At 45.4% G+C, this 18,635-nt stretch overlaps 1 protein-coding gene across 2 annotated transcripts in view; it reads right to left on the bottom strand.

Annotated features, from left to right (window-relative positions):
* Positions 1-18,635, bottom strand: part of LOC8052387 — a 179,078-nt gene that overhangs the window by 45,311 nt on the left and 115,132 nt on the right. For both annotated transcript variants that reach the window (XM_040211343.3, XM_040211344.3), the window contains exon 2: positions 10,463-10,526. In XM_040211343.3, coding sequence (XP_040067277.1) covers positions 10,463-10,526 — 64 coding nt within the window. The remainder of the gene's footprint in view (positions 1-10,462; positions 10,527-18,635) is intronic.

Raw genomic sequence — 18,635 nt, 5'->3', positions numbered from 1 at the left:
TTTCTTGTCTCTATGCTCAGCAAATATCACTTAACGAGAGCAAGCGAAACGTTTAACAAACTACGATATCTGAAAGTCACACAATATCTCATTTTGCCTCGCCCTGTGGGTCAAAATGAGACAACGTAGTGGGGTACAATAGGACACACTTAAAAAAGCCTGATATGTGTTAAGGTTTAGCAATAGAAGCAGTTGTAACACACTGTTTGAGCTCCAACGCACCCTCCATGAACCCACTCCTTGCCTTCCATGCACCCGATCCATACAGAATGCGGGGCTGCTTGGCTCCAAAGTTCTTTGCACACCAGGCATTGCCCTCTCTTCTGGTGTGCATCGCATGATCTGCAGGACGCTGGACAATAATAATATTTCTCTTCGGATTTACGTTTTTTTTTTTTTCTTTCTTTATGTTTTTTTTTTGGGGGGGGGGAGGGGGGGGGGCAGCGGAACGCCGGTTTTTGGTTGCTTTTGCCAACAACAGCTTTGCCTTGCAGGGAGATGACGTTAAAACAGTGCTGCTCTCCGACCACCTTGTTACCTTTTTCTATCCTACTTTGGGTGCAGAGGAGATGCACTTGAAACGTGAAACGTCGGAAAGAAGGCGCATTCTGTAGCCCAGACTTTCCGGCCGTACAGCCATCAGCCTCGTACGCGCCTCGGTTCTCACTAAGATTGGATTGTTATGGCTAAAGAGACACGACTTTATCTCAGAGTTGCCTGCGGACATTCCAATTTCTCCAAAAAGTTGACATGTTTACGAAATATCGCAGGATTATTTATGAAACTAAATAGCACGTAGCTTTACTACACGAATATGAAATGCCCGCTATCACAACAGAGAACCATACACGTAAGATTAGTGCTCTTTGTACTCTCCGTATCGGAATTTCTCTCGCGCACTCTTTTGCAATGCGGATGCAAGCTTTTTCGAGGAAGTGCTCCGCCCGCCAGCATTCGGGCCTTAGTCCATCGTACAGTGAGGCGGAGTACAATCTTCGTCTTCATTTGCTGTCTCGTGTTGTGCGCCAAAACAAACTCACATACCATTTCGTGTTAGAGCGTAAAAAACAATACCCCATCGCCACCGTGGTTACCACCACCCAAAATGTCGAGACATTTGGACCATTGCGATGGAGGTGAGAAGGAACGTTCAATCAACTGCTAAAATAATAATTAAAAACAAATATCAATTTGTTGGGTTTCACCTAAGGAGCGTTCCTTGAGATCCATTTCTATCTGAACGCGCGAGACATCGTCCTATCTTGTTAACGACTCAAATCCAATTTTAGGAGATATGAGTAAAAAAGAAAATTAAGGACAAACAAAAGATTGCTGAATAGCCGAGTCTGAATAGGGTTTTAATAAAAACCAAAATATACGAACTGCATAGAAGCCTCATCTACAATTGACCTTTATTCCATTGATATTCTCCGATCAAAATAACAAAATATATAAAAAGACGCGCACGAGGCGAAGTTGTAATATCCTTTCTGCCTTTGTGATGAATGACTGTATTTGGAAGCCATCACATAAGCGCCCGTATGCTTCAAAGCCTAAGGTTTGTTTCGTCTTTCTAGTGAACCTAGAATATATTAGGGCGCTCTAACCGAAAGGAGAGCTCCCAAATTGAAAATTGAAGCCAAAGCATTTGCTATTTTCACAATATAATTTTGTTATTATTGCAAAACCTTCGTCATTTATATTAGAGTTTCGTTCTATACAGTCATGTCTTATTAATACGAACCTAGTTAATATAAACACTCCGCCATGTAGACAACATCTTAGAGAAATGATGGATAAATCGGCGCATTTTTGTCTCGTTATTACGGACGACCCACCTTACGCAACATTTTTATTAGCGAATGAAGTTGTTCATGGCAGGTATTGCTGCACCTTTGCTGAGTCTGACGAATTGTATCTTACAATTGTACATATTTTAAAATGACCTGCTCGTTACTATGTAACAAGGTCGATAGTTGAGTAAACTGGTACTCAAACAATAATAATCCCTGGAGACAAAGGACAAACATAAATTTCCAAACACAACTAGGTGACTGGTGCGCGATTAAAAAAATCCGTGTGGCCCTGGTATCGAACCAGGGACCTGCCTATTTCCAGTGCCACCAGTCTAACATCAGCTGCCACCAGTCCAACACCAACAGGAGTGAACGGCCGGCATATTAAGGTTAATGTAATAATTGAATTAATAGAAAGGTGCAGCGAGCTGGACAAGAATAACGATAATATTTATTTATTTATTTTTTGGTACCTACATCGCCCGATGGGCATTACAGTAGGGGGGGACGAAAGAAATTTACAAAAGCAAACGTACAGCAGAACAGCAAGATCAAATAACAAGGCCCAAGCAGGAGAAACATATATACTGCAATAATATAAGAAAATGAATAACAGCCAAATAACCATGTCAAACAGGAGAAACATGCCAATATATACTGCAATAATATGAAACAAAAATGATTAACAGCGTGCAGAAGTCACACATCGAACCGACTACAATAACATAATTTCATTAAAAAAAAATAACCCCTGGAGAAAGGGGACAAAGGACGGACACAATCTCCAGACAGAACTAGGCGATTGGTGCGCGACTGAAAATTCCGCCTGGTCCTGGTATCGAATCGTTTGGTCTACTGACGTCTACTCCTGGTTAGCTCGGTTGGTAGAGCGCTCCACCTGTAATGGAGAGGTCCCTGGTTCGATACCAGGACCAGGCGGATTTTTTCAGTCGCGCACCAGTCACCTAACTATGTTTGGAGTTTTGTGTTTGTCCTTTGTCCTTTTTGTTCCCCTTCGCCAGGGATTATTATCGTCAGCTTTGTTCATATCAACTTCTCGCTATGAAGCCCTTGCTGATTTTCTTTTATACGTTCGGACCACTCTAAACATGGGGAGTAAAGAAATATGGCTCAAGACCAACCAGGAGATTCGTGCGCTGTTGACATGCGTGTCACAGAATGCCAGATTGTCGCGTTTTGCCCCGTGCATATCCCTCTACGTAAATGATTATTTCAACAAAAAGGAAAAAAACAACAAAAAAACATAAATCGCTCAAATTTGTTCGGCATAGAAATAATAAAGAATATTAATAAAACCTTGGCAGAATAGTCGGGGCCAATCGGGGTGCAATTCTTGAAAAGAAAAAAATCACACTGTATTTAGCGCTGTTTTGTTGGGGTTAAACAGGTCAACCTCAACTCCGCATTTTGTTTCTCCGGAACTCTTTTGCCGACAGCTTTTATGTTTTACAAAGGCAAAGTGTAGAGGTCACGACACCTTTTGGGGAAAGTTTGAACGTACTCCGATGGCTAGTCTATGAGATGGAAGGCGCTAAACACAAACTATCGCATTTTGCCCCGCGCCCTAATTTTACCCCACCTTACCTTGTGTGATCGCCCAATCAGCGCGCGCCACACTTGCCCCAATGCGGTGCACGCGCGACGCTTGAAGTCAAAATGGCGAGCTGATTCGCCGATCACATAATCTCATTCGATGAAAATTACATTAACTGCGCCGCGTGGCAGGGGTATAACACTAACCACATTTGGCGACGGAGTCTATTTTTCTTTAGCTTTTCGGTAGTTCGTTCTGATACACATAAAGGCAGTAGAACATGATAGAACTTAAAAAAAAATCCGCAGGAATGAGGAGGAAAGGGAAGATTGTGGTCTAGAAAAAGTGAAAAGGAATACCTCCGTAGAAAGGTGTTAAATCTAGCCTCATTTACCTAACGTTGCGGCTATGATAAACATTGTGGTTTCGCATCCAATTATTTCAGACAGAACGTATGCAAGTAGAACTTGAACATTAAAAGCGATCTCAAATTTTAACTCATCTCGGTAAAAAGTGTTGTTGTTTTTTTTGTGTTTTTTTTTCACGTCTACGCGATTTTTCGCCGACGTGTCTGAAATCGTTCTCGTCTTACTGTAAGAAGAGAATATTTATTCAAAATTTTTAGGTGAGCTAAAAAAAAGGACAAGAAGAAGATAACCGCTAATTCACATTAGTTGCCTCGGTGTCTCAGAATTAAGCCTCTTAATATATCTAAGCGATTATTCAAACAACGCTATTTAACGGCATTGGCGTTCGTGCTTAAGCCTAACTCGTTCGAGCGCGAACAACCGGTACTCAGAAATGAGTTACGATGACGACTCTCGGCGCCAATAAAAGTAGCCAAGCCGAGCCTTCGTTTCTATCCATTTTTAAGGCAACCCATTTGGTCCCTAGTCACGTTCGCACGAGCGGGGGTTGCCGCCTGTGATCAACGCTATCAACGCTCGCGTTCGTGCCAGCCCGGAATGCAAATTGAGGAGCTCGTGCCGAGGCTGTCTTTTATGCAGAAATCTGCTTGCTAACGTTACTAAAACAGTGCGTTGGGAAACTCACCGTTGAAACCTGGGCCGCTGGCGTCCACCGAGACCGAGCTAAATACGATTACAGCGGCACCCTTTAGCGACGAGTTGAAACATGAAAGTTGCCTTATACGGCTACTGCTAGAGTCACTGAATGTTCGCAGAGTACCGAAACTCACAGGCTCGAGGTGCCAAGATGGCAGCTCAATCTTTTTTCATTTAGTGTGGTCGCCTTGAGCTTTTAGAAATCATGCTTTTGCGTAAAAAAAAAAAAAAAAAAAAACAACAAAAAAAAAAACGTTCAGCCTTTTCACTCTGGTGAAGAAAGAAGACCAGCGAAGCTGTACTATGGTGGGAATGAATGACCGCCCGCAAGTCGGCAAGCCAGAGTGAAAAGGCTGGAAAGGTTGCCGCGATCTATGAGCGACCGCGGCAAGCAGACAACCGGCAAACACAACGCTCTGGACAGCTACCGTTATCTGTGAGCGACGGCTGCAACCAGAGTGTTGTGTCAACATTTTTGTGCGGACGGACACCATCCTGGAGATACTAGCTCTTAACAACTCCGCTTTAAAACTCTTTTGGTAGGAACTTTCATTGGAGATTTGTACAAAATAGCAGGCGCGTGATGTTTTCTAAAATCTTTAATTTACAAGGTTTTGCAGCACAAATAGTATTGTTTTTATACAAACACGTCTTACCGGTGATTTCAGTTAGCGCGTCCCGACATGGGCGCGTCCTAACTTTGGAAGTAACTTACGGTGCGTCCGCTTGGGAGACGGGATTTGGCATCCCTGAACCCCCTTTCATCGTATATGTTTCGGCGCCAAAATCGCCGATTAAAGCCTAAATAGATCAGTCGCAGCGGACGCTATCGAATGCGACACTCCCGAACCAATACAAGAAGCCGTGCAGTTCTCCCAGTGGCCGCTGCGGGAAAAATGGCGGCGTTGCGATCGCCATTAGCTCGGTTCTCGAGTACGGATCGGTGCCACTTTTTCGGAGCAGGCTCTATTGCATTTTCTCAACTGAGTGTCGAGAAACGTTCTAGTAACGTCGCTGCTCACGTACCACACAAGCTTGTCCTCAAAAGCAAGAACGGTCACTCCTTATAATAAGGGTTGCTTGTTCTCGGGTTTTATTTTTCATTGCATTTGGGGGCGTTTTAACGGCGTTTATTTTGTCTCACAGATTGGTGTTTTTCGTTGTCGGTAGAATACGGGCATGGTATTCCCAACCTCGAGTAAATGCCATGAACACGTGACCTGATTACTTTCCTGGAAAACGTTCCCTGTACCGATAAGAAAAGCAGTCGAGATAAAAAAAGCGTGATTCTCGACGAAACAAGCGAGAGACTGAAAATAAATTTGGCACGCTCCGAATTCCGTGCGATTTCCGGCTGATTTTCCGCGCAAGTGTTCCTTTTAGTTGTGCACCGAATTATAATTATGATATTTGATATGGAGAATTACAATGTGCAGACTATAACTTAGCAGCGAAGAATAAATAAACGAATTTGCGTACGTGTTCATTTCGATAAACTTCTGTAGCTGGTAATTGATCTAGATGTTCAACTCCTGATGTTACCTCCTATGAGCTTGTTGGCGCGAGATTCCGTTAGTACGGAAGTTTCGTAACAACCCTCTGTCGCAAACATTTTAAGGGAATTGAGCGTAATTCTTGTGAACAGAGCCGCGTAAAACGTTTCGACGGAACAATGAGCTTACATTGGAAAGATCCTTTCCTACAAACATTTCTAGAAGAAGAAAAAAAAAATGTTCTGGCGACGTCACGTTGCTTTTTAACTTTACAGGGGCCGCTACTTTTTTGATCTATTAAATGTTTTTTTTTTTTAATATTCAGACGTGCTAATGCGGTAACAAACATCGACGGTCAAGCTTTAACATATTAAGCTTTCCGTTTTTGTTGTATTTGTTTAATTACGTTTTTTCCCTCACTGAAATTGAATATTTAATGCGACAAGGATGGCGAAAATGTCTGAACGGCCTTCAGTCTAAGCGAAATAAAATAAAAGAAGGAGAGTTTTGAGCGTTACATTACGGTGCTCTGAATGTTTGTTCCACTAGTGTTTTTATTTCTTTTATTTCTGCAATAATGCGATGCAGTAACTACAAAAGGTATAGTCTTCATATCTGTGAATCTTCAACTTTCCCATGGTCTCAACAGGTGTTTAGGCTTCTATTTCGGTGATATTTCTTGTTCCTGCTTTTTAGGTGCTTTTCCGTACAAAAAAAAAAAAAAAAAATTAAAGTTGAAGGAAAAAAAATTATTAGCGTATTGAATATCCAGAAAGCGTGATATAGAGGGTGATTTTTCTTTAAGCATAAGATATTAATTTTTAAGAAAATCCGTGAAAGCTACACATATGCGGTTTGTGCAGGTGAGTTATACGGACAGGTGGATATAGTATAGGGGGCTAAACGTCACTATCACACGGCTAATTAAGAAAATTGGTTTATTAACTTATTTATTATTAAATAGACATTAAACCTATGACTTATTAAACCTATTAAACTTATGACCAATTAAAACTTGCTGAGCGTCATGCTAACCAATAAATCAATCATTTTTAGAAAGTCCTCTGAGCGCGTAGTAACGTAGTAGTGCGCTAAAGCTAGCACTCGTACGAAAGATAGAGGGCTGGGACTACGATAAGAGACAGAAAAACCTAGCGGGCGAGTCAACGTCCCAGTAGCCTTGCTCCTGCTTCACGAATGGTAACATCAGCGCATCACTTCGCTTCTCACGCGCTCAAAGTGTTTCTGAAAATGACTGATTTACTGGTTTCAAATGACGCTGAGCAAGTTCCAAATTGAAACCGCATGTCTATTTTCGCTCATAAAAAAGTGAATGAACAAATTTTACTTAATTAGCCGACTGATTGCTCCGATTAGCCCCCTATACCATGCCCCCCTGGCCACATAGCTCAGCTGCGGAGCTTTCCCGACTTTTTTGAAACAAATCTGCTAAGCTTAAAAAATATAAAAAAGTACCTCGCATAATTTGCACAAACGTAATTGGAAGCAATTGCCGTGTCTTTTTTAACCGTATTGTAGTATACGTATGCGCCGAGAAATTGAGGGAAAGGAGGAGAGGAGAACGCGTGAAAACGTCGGAACTCCGAGCTCTGGTTGGAACGATTAGTGGGTAGGCCTAAAGGGAGCTAGCTCCCTTTGTCTCCACTGTACTTCACAAAAGTGTTAGAACGCGGAACGCCGGCGTCTGGCATTTGGCGTTCCGCGTCCTCACGCGTTCGACGAGTGCAGTGGAGACAAAGGCTGCTAGCTTTGGGCCTACCCACTAATCACTCCAATCAGAGCCCGGCGCTGTGACCCGCCCGCGTGCTCTGGCCTCCTCCTCTCCCTCAGCCTCTCGGCGCGTAATGTTCGGAAAAGATCTTTTATCTTTTATAAACTATTAGAGAACTTTCAACTACGGGCATCAACACACAGGGCACCTTATGTGAACGCTACAGAACAAGTGTTCTCTAAATCATTAAAACTACAAAACCTGGGGTGTTTAATACACGTTACGTTAACGATTTGGGAATACTCTGTTTAGGTAGGTTATTACAAAAAAAGAATCTACTCGGCGGAAAGCACAGTCATATAAAAATGGTTGGGCGTCGGTATGGATGAATGTCTAAATGTCGTTTTTCTTGATCATCGATGAGTGCGAGTGCCAGGTGATCTTTCTCACGGAAAGGCAGCACGCATTTTTTCAAGTATTTCTTTAAAGAGAAAAAGAACTCCCCGAATATTTTTTTTCTTAAGTTCTAAGATGAAACAAACAATACGTCAAAAAATAGACTTTCCTAAAAATATTTTTTAAAAAAAGTCAGTATTTTTGTGCGAAACAAAAGTTGAGTCATGAAATATTTTGATATTTCTGGACGTCCATGCCAAAAATTAAAATGAATAGGTATTTTTTTGTTTCGCTCCTATAGAAACAACCCCTCCCTTTTTCCCCCACGCTCCCCCCCCCCCCCCCTAAAAAAAAAGAGCGTTTAAGTTTTTAGATCGCCGAAGTTCGTCACAAAATTAGCTGTCCCTCGAGAGAGAAATGATGAATAAAAAGCGGGATATTTACGTGGTGAGTCGTGAGACTCATTTTAAGTGAGAAGCAATTCCGAGACATTCTTCCGCTTTGGCGGAAAAATGTCTGCACTGGCTACATTCTCATCTACAGCTGGGAGACAAGTCGCTCGTTGTTACCGACTAAGCTCTAGACTGTAGAAACATGCACGCACCCCAATATTTTGCTTTGTCGCGTCGCCACGAAATCGAAGCACCATGCAGAAGCATGCCGCGATGCTGGAAATGAGCCTCACTACCTAAACACAAAGTGCTCTATCCAGCCCCTCAAAGTAGCATTCTTTTCTTGGTTAAGTGTCGCCTTAAATCGTTATTTAACGGGAGCTGGTTCACGAGTGCTCTCAAAGGGACGAAACACACACAGCTCAGAAGGAAACCGTTGTTCGAGGAACGCGAGCGCACATGCCGATTACTTCGGAGAAATGCCACTTTTCTCCAAAGCCCGAGAAAGGCTCCAGCGACGACAAATAATATGTAAATGTTTCGTGGCGAAACACGTGGACGAAAGCGCTCCGACAGCGTTTTTCGCGATGCCCGAAATAGCCCTAAGCGAGCGTTTTCTCGATCGCGGAGCTTCATTTGCGTCGAAATCGGGGAATGCGGAGAGGCCATTTGCATGTTTGGAGCGGGAAGGGTCCTTCTGCACGGCGTTCGCTTTTCCAGAAGACTCCGCTTCACGTTGCGACGGACCGCAGAGCAGGCGAGGAGCCATCGAAGTCGATTCAACGACGACTTTGTGCCACGTGACCAACGGGAGGGCGCCGTGGCGCGTGGGCCGAGTAGTCACGTGACAAGGTCGCAGCACTCAATTGGCTGTTATGGCTCGTAGCGACCGCTGCGGTCCATCATAAGGTGACAACACAGCCTAAGCTTACAGAATCTGAGCGAACACCGAATTATAACGCGTTGAGCAGTTTGTTTGTTTGTTTTTTTGAACGCTACATGACAAATTTGAGTAAGTGTCGACATCGCGAGCGCTGCTTACACAGTCGGATACTTGGTCGTTTATCTGGCGTCACAACCGGGTCGGAATGCGAGAGGAATGTATTTACGGTGAATAGACACGATCTTCGAGTGCCGCTCGTACCCCGAGGAAAATGATTTCGCTTATATCGATGTAAATACAGGTTGAAAGTGTTTGCTCGCATGAACGAGGTACAGGATCTTAGAGCGATAAACTGGCAGCTGAAAGTGACCTCCAATTGGCCGCTGTCATGTTGCACATTTTTGAGCACTAGACAGGTGACCTCATATAGTTTACGTCTAGACGTTAACGAAGTACCGCGCAAATATTTGCTTATTGATCTTTAATAACAGTACCGATGATATAAGTTACGTTAAGTTTCTTTTAAGTCCAAAATGTGCTTTTACGACAAAACCTCTGGCACCTTCGCAGTGCCTGCGCTAAATTCCGTGAGCCGCGGTGCTGAATTTTGGAATTTCAACGGAGCTAGACACAAATCTCTGGGGCTGACAGTATCGAAAAAATAGTTTATCATGATTTTTATGGTGATCGCCATACAAATTCGCCATACAATTGTACGACATGGCGGCAGCCAAGTGGGGGTCACTTTTGTCTGGTGAACGGGATACCAGTTTATGGCCCTAAGCCCCTCTATCTCATTGGCTCATATTCCTGTGACTTGGTTTGTTGTCACTTTCGAACCAATTTCGTTGTGTTTGGGCGGGGTACGACTCTAAAGGCTGCTTATACGTCATACACTGCTTATACGTCATACAAAAGACAGTCTGCATGCAGATTTGAAGGCGAGTAACCGCAAGATCCGTGCTTCAAATGCCGCGTGAGAGTGAATTCAAGGTGGAAACTTGGCACGCGGCTATCGAACCACGAATAACGACGTGTATCTTGCTTACAGACTTGTTTTTGTATGACGTGTGAGCAGTGTGACACCAGTTGAAGACGCGCTCCGGGCAGCGCACTTATGGTAGTGTCTACCCGGTTAGAAAACAACTTACCTGGATGCTCGACGACAGTATGAACGTGGAAGCTTCCCGCAACCATGATGACGGAGTAGAGAAACTGAAACGGAGCGAAGAAAAAAGAAAACTTGTCAAGATCAGGACAGCTTCTCGCAGATTGCGTGTGCACTAGACCGAAAGATCTATCGATCCCTCAGACTGGTAGGGACGTCCCAGTCTTCGAGGAATTGGAACTCAAAAACACGGAGCACGGCCTGCAGCCCTGTGCTCCGGGAGCTCCATCTTTATCGCCAGGGAAATAAAAATCTTCAAGCTGAAGTCGATTTCTTCGGGTAAAAAGATGCGACTGAATCTGCAGTCGTTGACAGGATTAGGACGGCAGGGAGGTCGTTCAGTCGTCATCCCTCCAACGCGAGCTTCCTACCGGCGATAACGCTTCCGCGTCTCGTGGTCATCGAGCGTGCGCGCGCAGTCAAAGCACGCTAGAGGGCAAAAAGGCCGGACATTTAAAAAAGACGCCCCGCTCTTCCGTCCTTTCAATGTCTATAAAGATTTTCTATCCGCCGTAAAGGTAAGAACGGCTTGTTTTTCCAGCGCGCTGCCTCCAGCACTCGCTCGTTGACTAGCGTCGTGCCATAGCCTCCTCTATGCTCTCAAAGCCTGGCAGCTCGACGACGGAGCCATAGAGTGCCCGGCCGCAGATTTGGAGCGCGAGGATCTGGTAGCAAAGGGCATCAAAGAGCCATTTCTCGGGGAACCTGGAGGTCGGCGCACAGCGTTTCAGCGGCGAGGACCCGAAACACACTTGTTCACAGGAGAGAAGTGTGTTTCGGCGTCTCGCCGCAGCGGGGCGCCAGTCGCGTGGCTCTCCTCTCATCCGTTGTCTGCCGCTTCACCTTTTCCACTTCGGCGGCTGCTTCTCGTGGCGATCGGCCAGGTTTTGTCAGTATACACCAACTCATGTTTACAAACAAACCGGAGCGCCCCTAGCGGACACCACCGGCGCCTCGCATGCGCGATGGGGGTGTGGGCAAGAAGCTCGCCGTCGCCCATAAACAAACCATTGAAATGCTATGTTATCGGCGTCGGTGTGAGTCCCCTGCCCTTTTTCGAATTCGGATTGTTGATTCTACGTCTTCCTGGCAATGTCTGACTACTTGAGCGGCCTCAGGGAAATTAACGAGGCTCGTTACACCGCAAAACTTCGCGCGAATAATGTGACATGCGGCGTCTCATTCCGCGTGGACGCTGCAGAATGTACGCTAAAGTCTGATTCGCATGATGGATTTCGCTCGCAATTTTCGGTCGCGACGCCGCTCGGGCTGCAAAAGCGTGAACCGTAGCTGAGATGGTCGACGTCGATACTGAAAATCTCAAGCAGAATCGGACCAAGTGAATGAGGCATAACAAGCCAGTGATGGCCACTGAAAACAATGGTCAACATCTCTTTGTATCTACTGTTTAGATCCAGCCTGCTTACCAACCTTCAAACTTAAGTCTTTTGAGGCCTGCACTTACTTGTTATCGCAAGTACCGGGCCCACGATTTGTCTACGGGCCGACGTCGTCTAAAAGAGCAGACGACAAGCAGAAACGTTTGAAAGAGCAGACGGCAGTTCAAACGATCAGGCGGCCGTTTGAACTTGAAGATGCACTGAACGTAGTCCGCAGGTGGTCTGTACAACTTGACGGTTTTCCGGTGTTCATGTTGGAACAAAACAAATAAATCTTATGACCATAAGTATCCGTGAATTCAACCCAAAGTGCTTCCCGCCCAAGCAATCGTGGTCCGACGGCGTCTGGTTTTCCCTTTTCACGGCACATATCCACGTTCTCGGACGAACTGAACACATGAAAACTGACCTTCAAACCTTTCTCGCCAGTCGCGGCGTTTTGACGAGAAGGCGGGTTTTTGTCTGGTTCCTTTCAAAACAACGCAGAAATACGCGTACACATCTCACATGGGGCCTTCCGCCCACAGCCCCAGACCGGAAGTGCGCCCGACGCGCTACCACCGCGCCGTGACGTAACAGAGATGAGTTCGTGTGTAGAGGAGGCTATGGCAGTGGTTTGGCTGCGCCTGCACGCCCGAGGCTCCCGAGACGCTGAAGCGTTCCCGAAGTAATGAAGGAGGGAGGACTGATCGATCTCCTTTCTCATCCTGCCTTTGACAGCGAAAAAGTCAGTCATGCCAGAGATATTTGTCTAGACGCCGCCTCTTTCGCCCGGAAAGAGCGGTCTAAAATGAATATTCAATTTTTCTTTATTTATCTATTTTTTTCTCGAATTCATTCTTTTTTTCTCTCTTTTTTGAACTAGAAGCTTGAAAAACCGTTTTCCTTGCGACGATTGTCAACGCAGAAAGAGAAATTCTATATGCTTCTTTATGAATCGCGTTCTTTCATCCACAACCGAACTACGTGCACAATGAATTATTTTTACGTCTTGGTTTTTTTTTTTAATTCAGTTTTATTTAGAGGTCCGTGTGAACGGAGCCAAGATTATGAACTTTATTAGGGTTTTGCCTTTTCTTTTGTTTACATTTTGCGTCCGAAGATTTGCACCATATTGTGGGGTTCCTCAAGGAAAGCTCAACATTGCTTCGCGTGAATCTTTAATAACGATAAGCCTCGCAATTTTGAAGACTATATCATATTAGTGCAATATAAGTGTAAATTTAAAACGTAAACCTAAATAAAAGTGTAAAGAGCTTATGAACATAAAAAATAGATGCATCCAGGTTCTAATTTGAAAATTACCTATAATATTGCGTAATCAATTTGATTATAAGACTTTTTTTAATAATCATTTGAAAGGTATTCATTTTTAGCATGTTTTACCAGACTGTGAATTATATGCAAATATCTACCCCTATCACGACTACATCAACTACATCAACTCTATCTTCTTTTTTTTAAAGATTGGTTTGAGTCGCACCCGTTTTATGTCAAGTTCCGTCCTGTAATTGAAAAGTCAGTTCTCCGCAAAATTATCTCCAACTAAGTTCGCACCCCTGAGCATTCGCAGTCACAATATATTCGCGAGAAAAACAAAAGTTTACTTTTCACGGGTTCTGTTTGAACGAGGGTGCAGTTGATATCTGGATTCCTAACTGTGCGCATTAGCGGGGAGATCCTGTGAAATTGGGAAGGAGGGGGTCAATATCCCGGCGTGCGAATCGCCGAAGGTCTGTTTGCCTTCTCGCGCGTCAAGCTGAAACTTTCAATGTGTTCCGCCAGGGAGAACGAGTAACTTAACAGCCAACCGCGATTATTGTAACTGTCAAATTTAAAAAAAAGGAGGGCGTAGTTTTTCATTGTTTACGCTTCTTCCTTCGTGGTTCGTTTCTCATTGTCCTTATCGGCGAATAGGCCTGTTTGTCTCGGCCAGAGGGCGCTGTAGCGTCCACGAGACGCGACAACAAAAGAGACAGCTCAACTAGCGTTCCCGGGACGCGACCGTTTATTGCTGACGCAAAGCGGCGTCCTAGCGTCCCTTCAGGCACGATCCATGGGCGTAGACTAGCGTTTGTCTGCGTCCCTCAGTGCCTACCCACAGGCGGCGCCAAAGGCTGTGGTATACTAGAGTTCTCGATAAGCTCCCTACGGGAGCCAGAGTTGCGCGTCTGTTTTTCACGTGCCGCCGCGCCGCTATTAGCCGAGATCCGATCACGTGAGAAGCCGGATCAAGGCCGTGCAGGTAAGTAGACGTTGCACGTGCCCCGGCCTACGTTCCCCTGCCTTTGAGCGCGCCGCGCGCCTGGAACGCCCGGCGCCGCTATTCGCCGAATTCAGTCACGTGACGAGCGGGATCAACATGCCGTGCAGGAAAGACGCTGCTAAGGAGTTGAACGCGCAACTCTGGCTCTGTGGTATACGGAGATCAAGTCGTCTGCTTCTTGCGCAGGAGTTGCGGTGACGTCAGAAAGACGCCGAGCTCTGATTGGCTCTGATTGAAGGATAGTGGGTAGACCTCAGAGAAAGCTGCCCTGAGGTCTACCCACTAACCTAGATGAAGAACCAATCAGAGTTCGGCATTCTGACGTCACCAGAACCTCTCCAAAAGAAGCAGACGAACTTGCGCCTGGTATTCTCCATCGTGGAGCATAGCTAACGTGGCGTGGCGTAGCGGACAATGAAGGACGCCGATACTGATTGGTCGCAGATACCGAGTTCCTGCTCGCTGGCCAATGCAAGGCCCACGTTCTGCGCTACACTACGTTCGCAGCTCTCAACGTCGAAGTAGAACAGAGCGTTAACAGAGCGTTTGGAAGGACGCAATGCGACGCGCGACGGAAACGCGACCTAAAAATCTTTCAGCCTTTCCACTCTGGTGAAGGAAGACCAGCGAAGCTGTACTATGATGAGATGACCTCAAGGACGAGTTTTTGAACGACCTCAATGACGACGCCTAAAGGACGACGTCTAGAACGACCTCGAGGACGACGTCTAGGGCGACCTCAAGGACGACTTGTAGGAAGACGCCTAGGACGACCTCAGGGACGACGTTTAGGACGACCTCGAGGACAACGCCTAGGACGACCTCAAGGACGACATCTAGGACGACGCCTAGAGAAATTCAGCCCTTCCACTCTGGTGAAAGCGAGAGTGGAAAGGTTGGAAAGGTTGCCGCCATCTATAAGCGAGGCCGGCAAGCCGGTTGTCTGGTTGCCGCCGTCGCTCATAAATGGCGGTAGCTGTCCAGAGTTTTGTGTCAACATTTGTTTGGTACCGGACACGAACCTCGGAAACCTAGCCCTTAACAGCTCCGCTGTAAAAATATCAGATTTTGCTCGCCAAGGGTTCTGTTCACATCTTGAGAGCCACAGGTCTATGCCACAGTCTCGTTGGCTGTGGGACAATAATAAGACGCTAGAGATCACACAATGCGTATCTGACGCTCTCAGTGACAACTGTACGGTCGGAGCACCCCAACTCCTCCAATAGCTCCGACGGGGCTGCAGTATGTAAAAATAAATAAAGAAATAAAAAAATAAAAAAAAGGGAACTCAAACAACCCTCAGAGTTCGCGATTAATGCATGGAGCGCGTACTTATTTCTTGTGAGTTCATTTTTCGGCGCTCTTTGATTCGTATAGGAGCCAATGCGTACCAGTTGGGATGTTAATGAAGTTAATGTAAAGATGCAGCGAGTTGGACAAGGATACCGATAATAATCCCCAGAGAAGGGGAACAAGGGGTACAAAGAACAAACACAAATTTCCAAACACAGCTAGGTGACTGGTGCGCGGCCGAAAAAATTCGCCTGGTCGTGGTAGCGAACCAGGGGCGTCTCCATTTCCAGTGGAGTGCTCTACCAACCGAGCTAACCAGGAGTAGACGTCAGTAGAGCAAACGGTTCGATACCAGGACCAGGCGGATTTTTTCAGTCGCGCTCCAGTCACCTAGCTGTGTTTTGAGATTCGTGTTTGTCCTTTGTCCCCCTTCTCCAGAGATTATTATCGTTATCCTTGTCCGGCTCGCTTCACATTTGTATTAATTGAATTCTCATCACGACCTTAAAATGCAGGTCGTCCATTCTTGATGGCGTTAAACTGGCGGCTGCTATTAAAACCCGTTTGCTCTACTGACGTCTCACTCCTGGTTAGCTCAGTTGGTAGAGCGGGCCATTGAAAATACTGAGGCCCTTGGTTCGATTACCAGGACTAGGCTGATTTTTTCAGTCGCGCACAAGTCACCTAGCTGTGTATTGAGATTCGTGTTTGTCCTTTGTGCCCCTTAATTGTTCCCCTTCTCCAGCGATTATTATTGTTAGCGTACCGCTGTACTCAACTATCAACCTTGTTACATAGTAACGAGCAGGCCACTTTGAAACATGTAGAAATGTAAGATACAATTTGTGAGACTGAACAAACGTGCAGCAGTACCTTGCATGAACACCTCCATTCACTAATAAAAATGTTGCATAAGGTGGCTCGTCCGTAATAACGAGACAAAAATGCACAGATTTACCCATCTTTTCTCGAAAATGTTGTCTACATGGCGGAGTATTTATATTAACGAGGTTCATATTAATAAGACGTGACTGTATAGAATGAAACGCAAACATAAATGACGAAGGTTTTGGAATAATAAAAAATTATATTGTAAAAATAGCAAATGCTTTTGGCTTTAATTTTCAATTTGGGAGCTCTCCTTTCGTCTAGAGTGCGCTAATATATCCTAAGTCTACTCAAAAGACGAAGCACACGTTCAGCTCTGGATTATACGGACGCCTATGCGATTGCCTCCAAATAAAGCTCTTCATCACAAAAGCAGAAAAAAAAATATTACGACTTCGCCTCGTGCGCGTATTTTTTTTGTTTTGTCATGCTGATCAGAAAATATCAATGGAATGAAGGTTATATTGTAAATGAGGCTTCTATGCAGTTCGCATATTCTAGTTTTTGTTAAAACGGTATTCAGACTCGGCTATTCAGGAACGTTGTTTGTTTTTTTATTTTCTTTTACTCATTTTTCCTAAGATTGGATTTGAGTCGTTAACAAGATAGGACGATGTCTCGCGCGTTCAAATTGAAATGGATCTCAAGGAACGCTCGTTAGATGAAACCCAACAAATTGATATTTGTTTTTCATTATTATTTTAGCAGTTGATTGAACGTTCCTTCTTACCTCCATCGCAATGGTCCAAACGTTTCGACATTTGGGGGGTGGTAACAGAGGTGGCACTGTGGTATTGTTTTTTACGCTCTAAAACAAAATGGTATGTGAGTTCTCTTTGCCGCAGAACCCGAACAACAAATAGAGACGAACACTATACTCCGTCTCACCCTACAATGGACTAGGACTCGAAGGCTGGCGGGCGAAGCACTACATCGGAAAAGCTCGCGTCCGCATTGCAAAAGACTGCTCAAGAGAAATTCTGATACGCAGAGTACGAAGAGCACTAATCTTACAAGGAATGGTTCTCCGTTTTGATAGCGCGCCATTTTATACTATGTCGTTTTATACATATTCCGATCATATATCATAAAACACATAAGCTGTTTATAGAAGTTGGAGGGCACGCAGGCAACAATGACATAAAGTCATTTCGCCTTAGCCATATCAATCCCATCCTAGCCGCAACCGAGGCGCGTGCGAGGCTGATGGCGATACGGACTAAGCACACGAAGATGGGTGAGCGGTCGGAATTCCTTGAGTGTCGTTACCATTCCTGCTGCGACAAAGTCTAGGAGCGCAGGTGTAAGTAAAGCAAAAACCGGGAGGTTTCGATCAGCAGACGAAAAACTCGCCTCCGCATGACGCGTCTTGGCGCACTGATACGTACGACGGAGCAAATATACCACGTGGTTTCTAACAGGCTCGTGATTGGACCCGGCAGCCTGTAGCGTCGGGTTTTAGTTCATCGTGCCTGTAAACGCATTTCATGAATTTACATGCACGATGCATAGGTAATGCATGAAATGCAGTATTTAAGGAGCGATCGTTTTGATTTGTTTCTAAAACAATGTGCAGTCTATAGACCTTTACAAAAATCGTCTTCTGCGCGCTGTCATTTTCTTTTCTGTGCTGTGAAACGCCTTCTGAGCATGCGCTGTTGATCTGCTGTGCGGTATATTGGACGCTGCGCATGCGTCCACACCTCAGTGACTCAGCATTTTTCGCCCGGGTGATAAGCGATTGCAAATGTCTATACTTAGTTTCAGCTTCGATCCGAGCGCGGCCGATGTTATGAGCCGAAGGGCCAATCCCACATCCCAAAAAGCGCAGCGTCATGGCGTGCTTTCTACGCTTGATAGGACTAGCCGGCGGATGAGCAAGCACAGATAGACGGCGAATACCGGCTGGTCCTATCAACTGCAGAGAGCACGCCATGACGTTGTGCCACTTTCGCTGTTTGATTGGCCCTTCGGCTCATAACACCGGCCGCGCTCGGCCCGAAGCTGAAACGAAGTATAGTATAATATGGGTCATGTGGCATCAATATAAAAGTATAGGTTTCATGATGCCAGTGGCCCAGCCTGGGCGGGAGCTCCCGAAATTCAGCCGACCCTATGTCTTACACACGCATTTCCCCCCCCCCCCCCCCCCCCCCCCCCCCCCACCTACCCCCCGCAAAAAAATTAATGGCTATGCCACTCCGCGGTGTCACTTTTCCCACTAAACTTAACGGCAAAACTGATTTCGTGTATACGTCTCGTGAGCAAGTCACGTGGCACCAATTTCTTCGCCAAATTTAGCGGGGAGG

Source organism: Ixodes scapularis, unplaced genomic scaffold (assembly GCF_016920785.2).
Source record: "Ixodes scapularis isolate PalLabHiFi unplaced genomic scaffold, ASM1692078v2 PGA_scaffold13__105_contigs__length_92229423, whole genome shotgun sequence".
Taxonomy (NCBI): Eukaryota; Metazoa; Arthropoda; class Arachnida; order Ixodida; family Ixodidae; genus Ixodes; species Ixodes scapularis.
The sequence above is the reverse complement of the archived record's forward strand: the minus strand, read 5'-3'. Positions and strand labels throughout refer to the sequence as shown.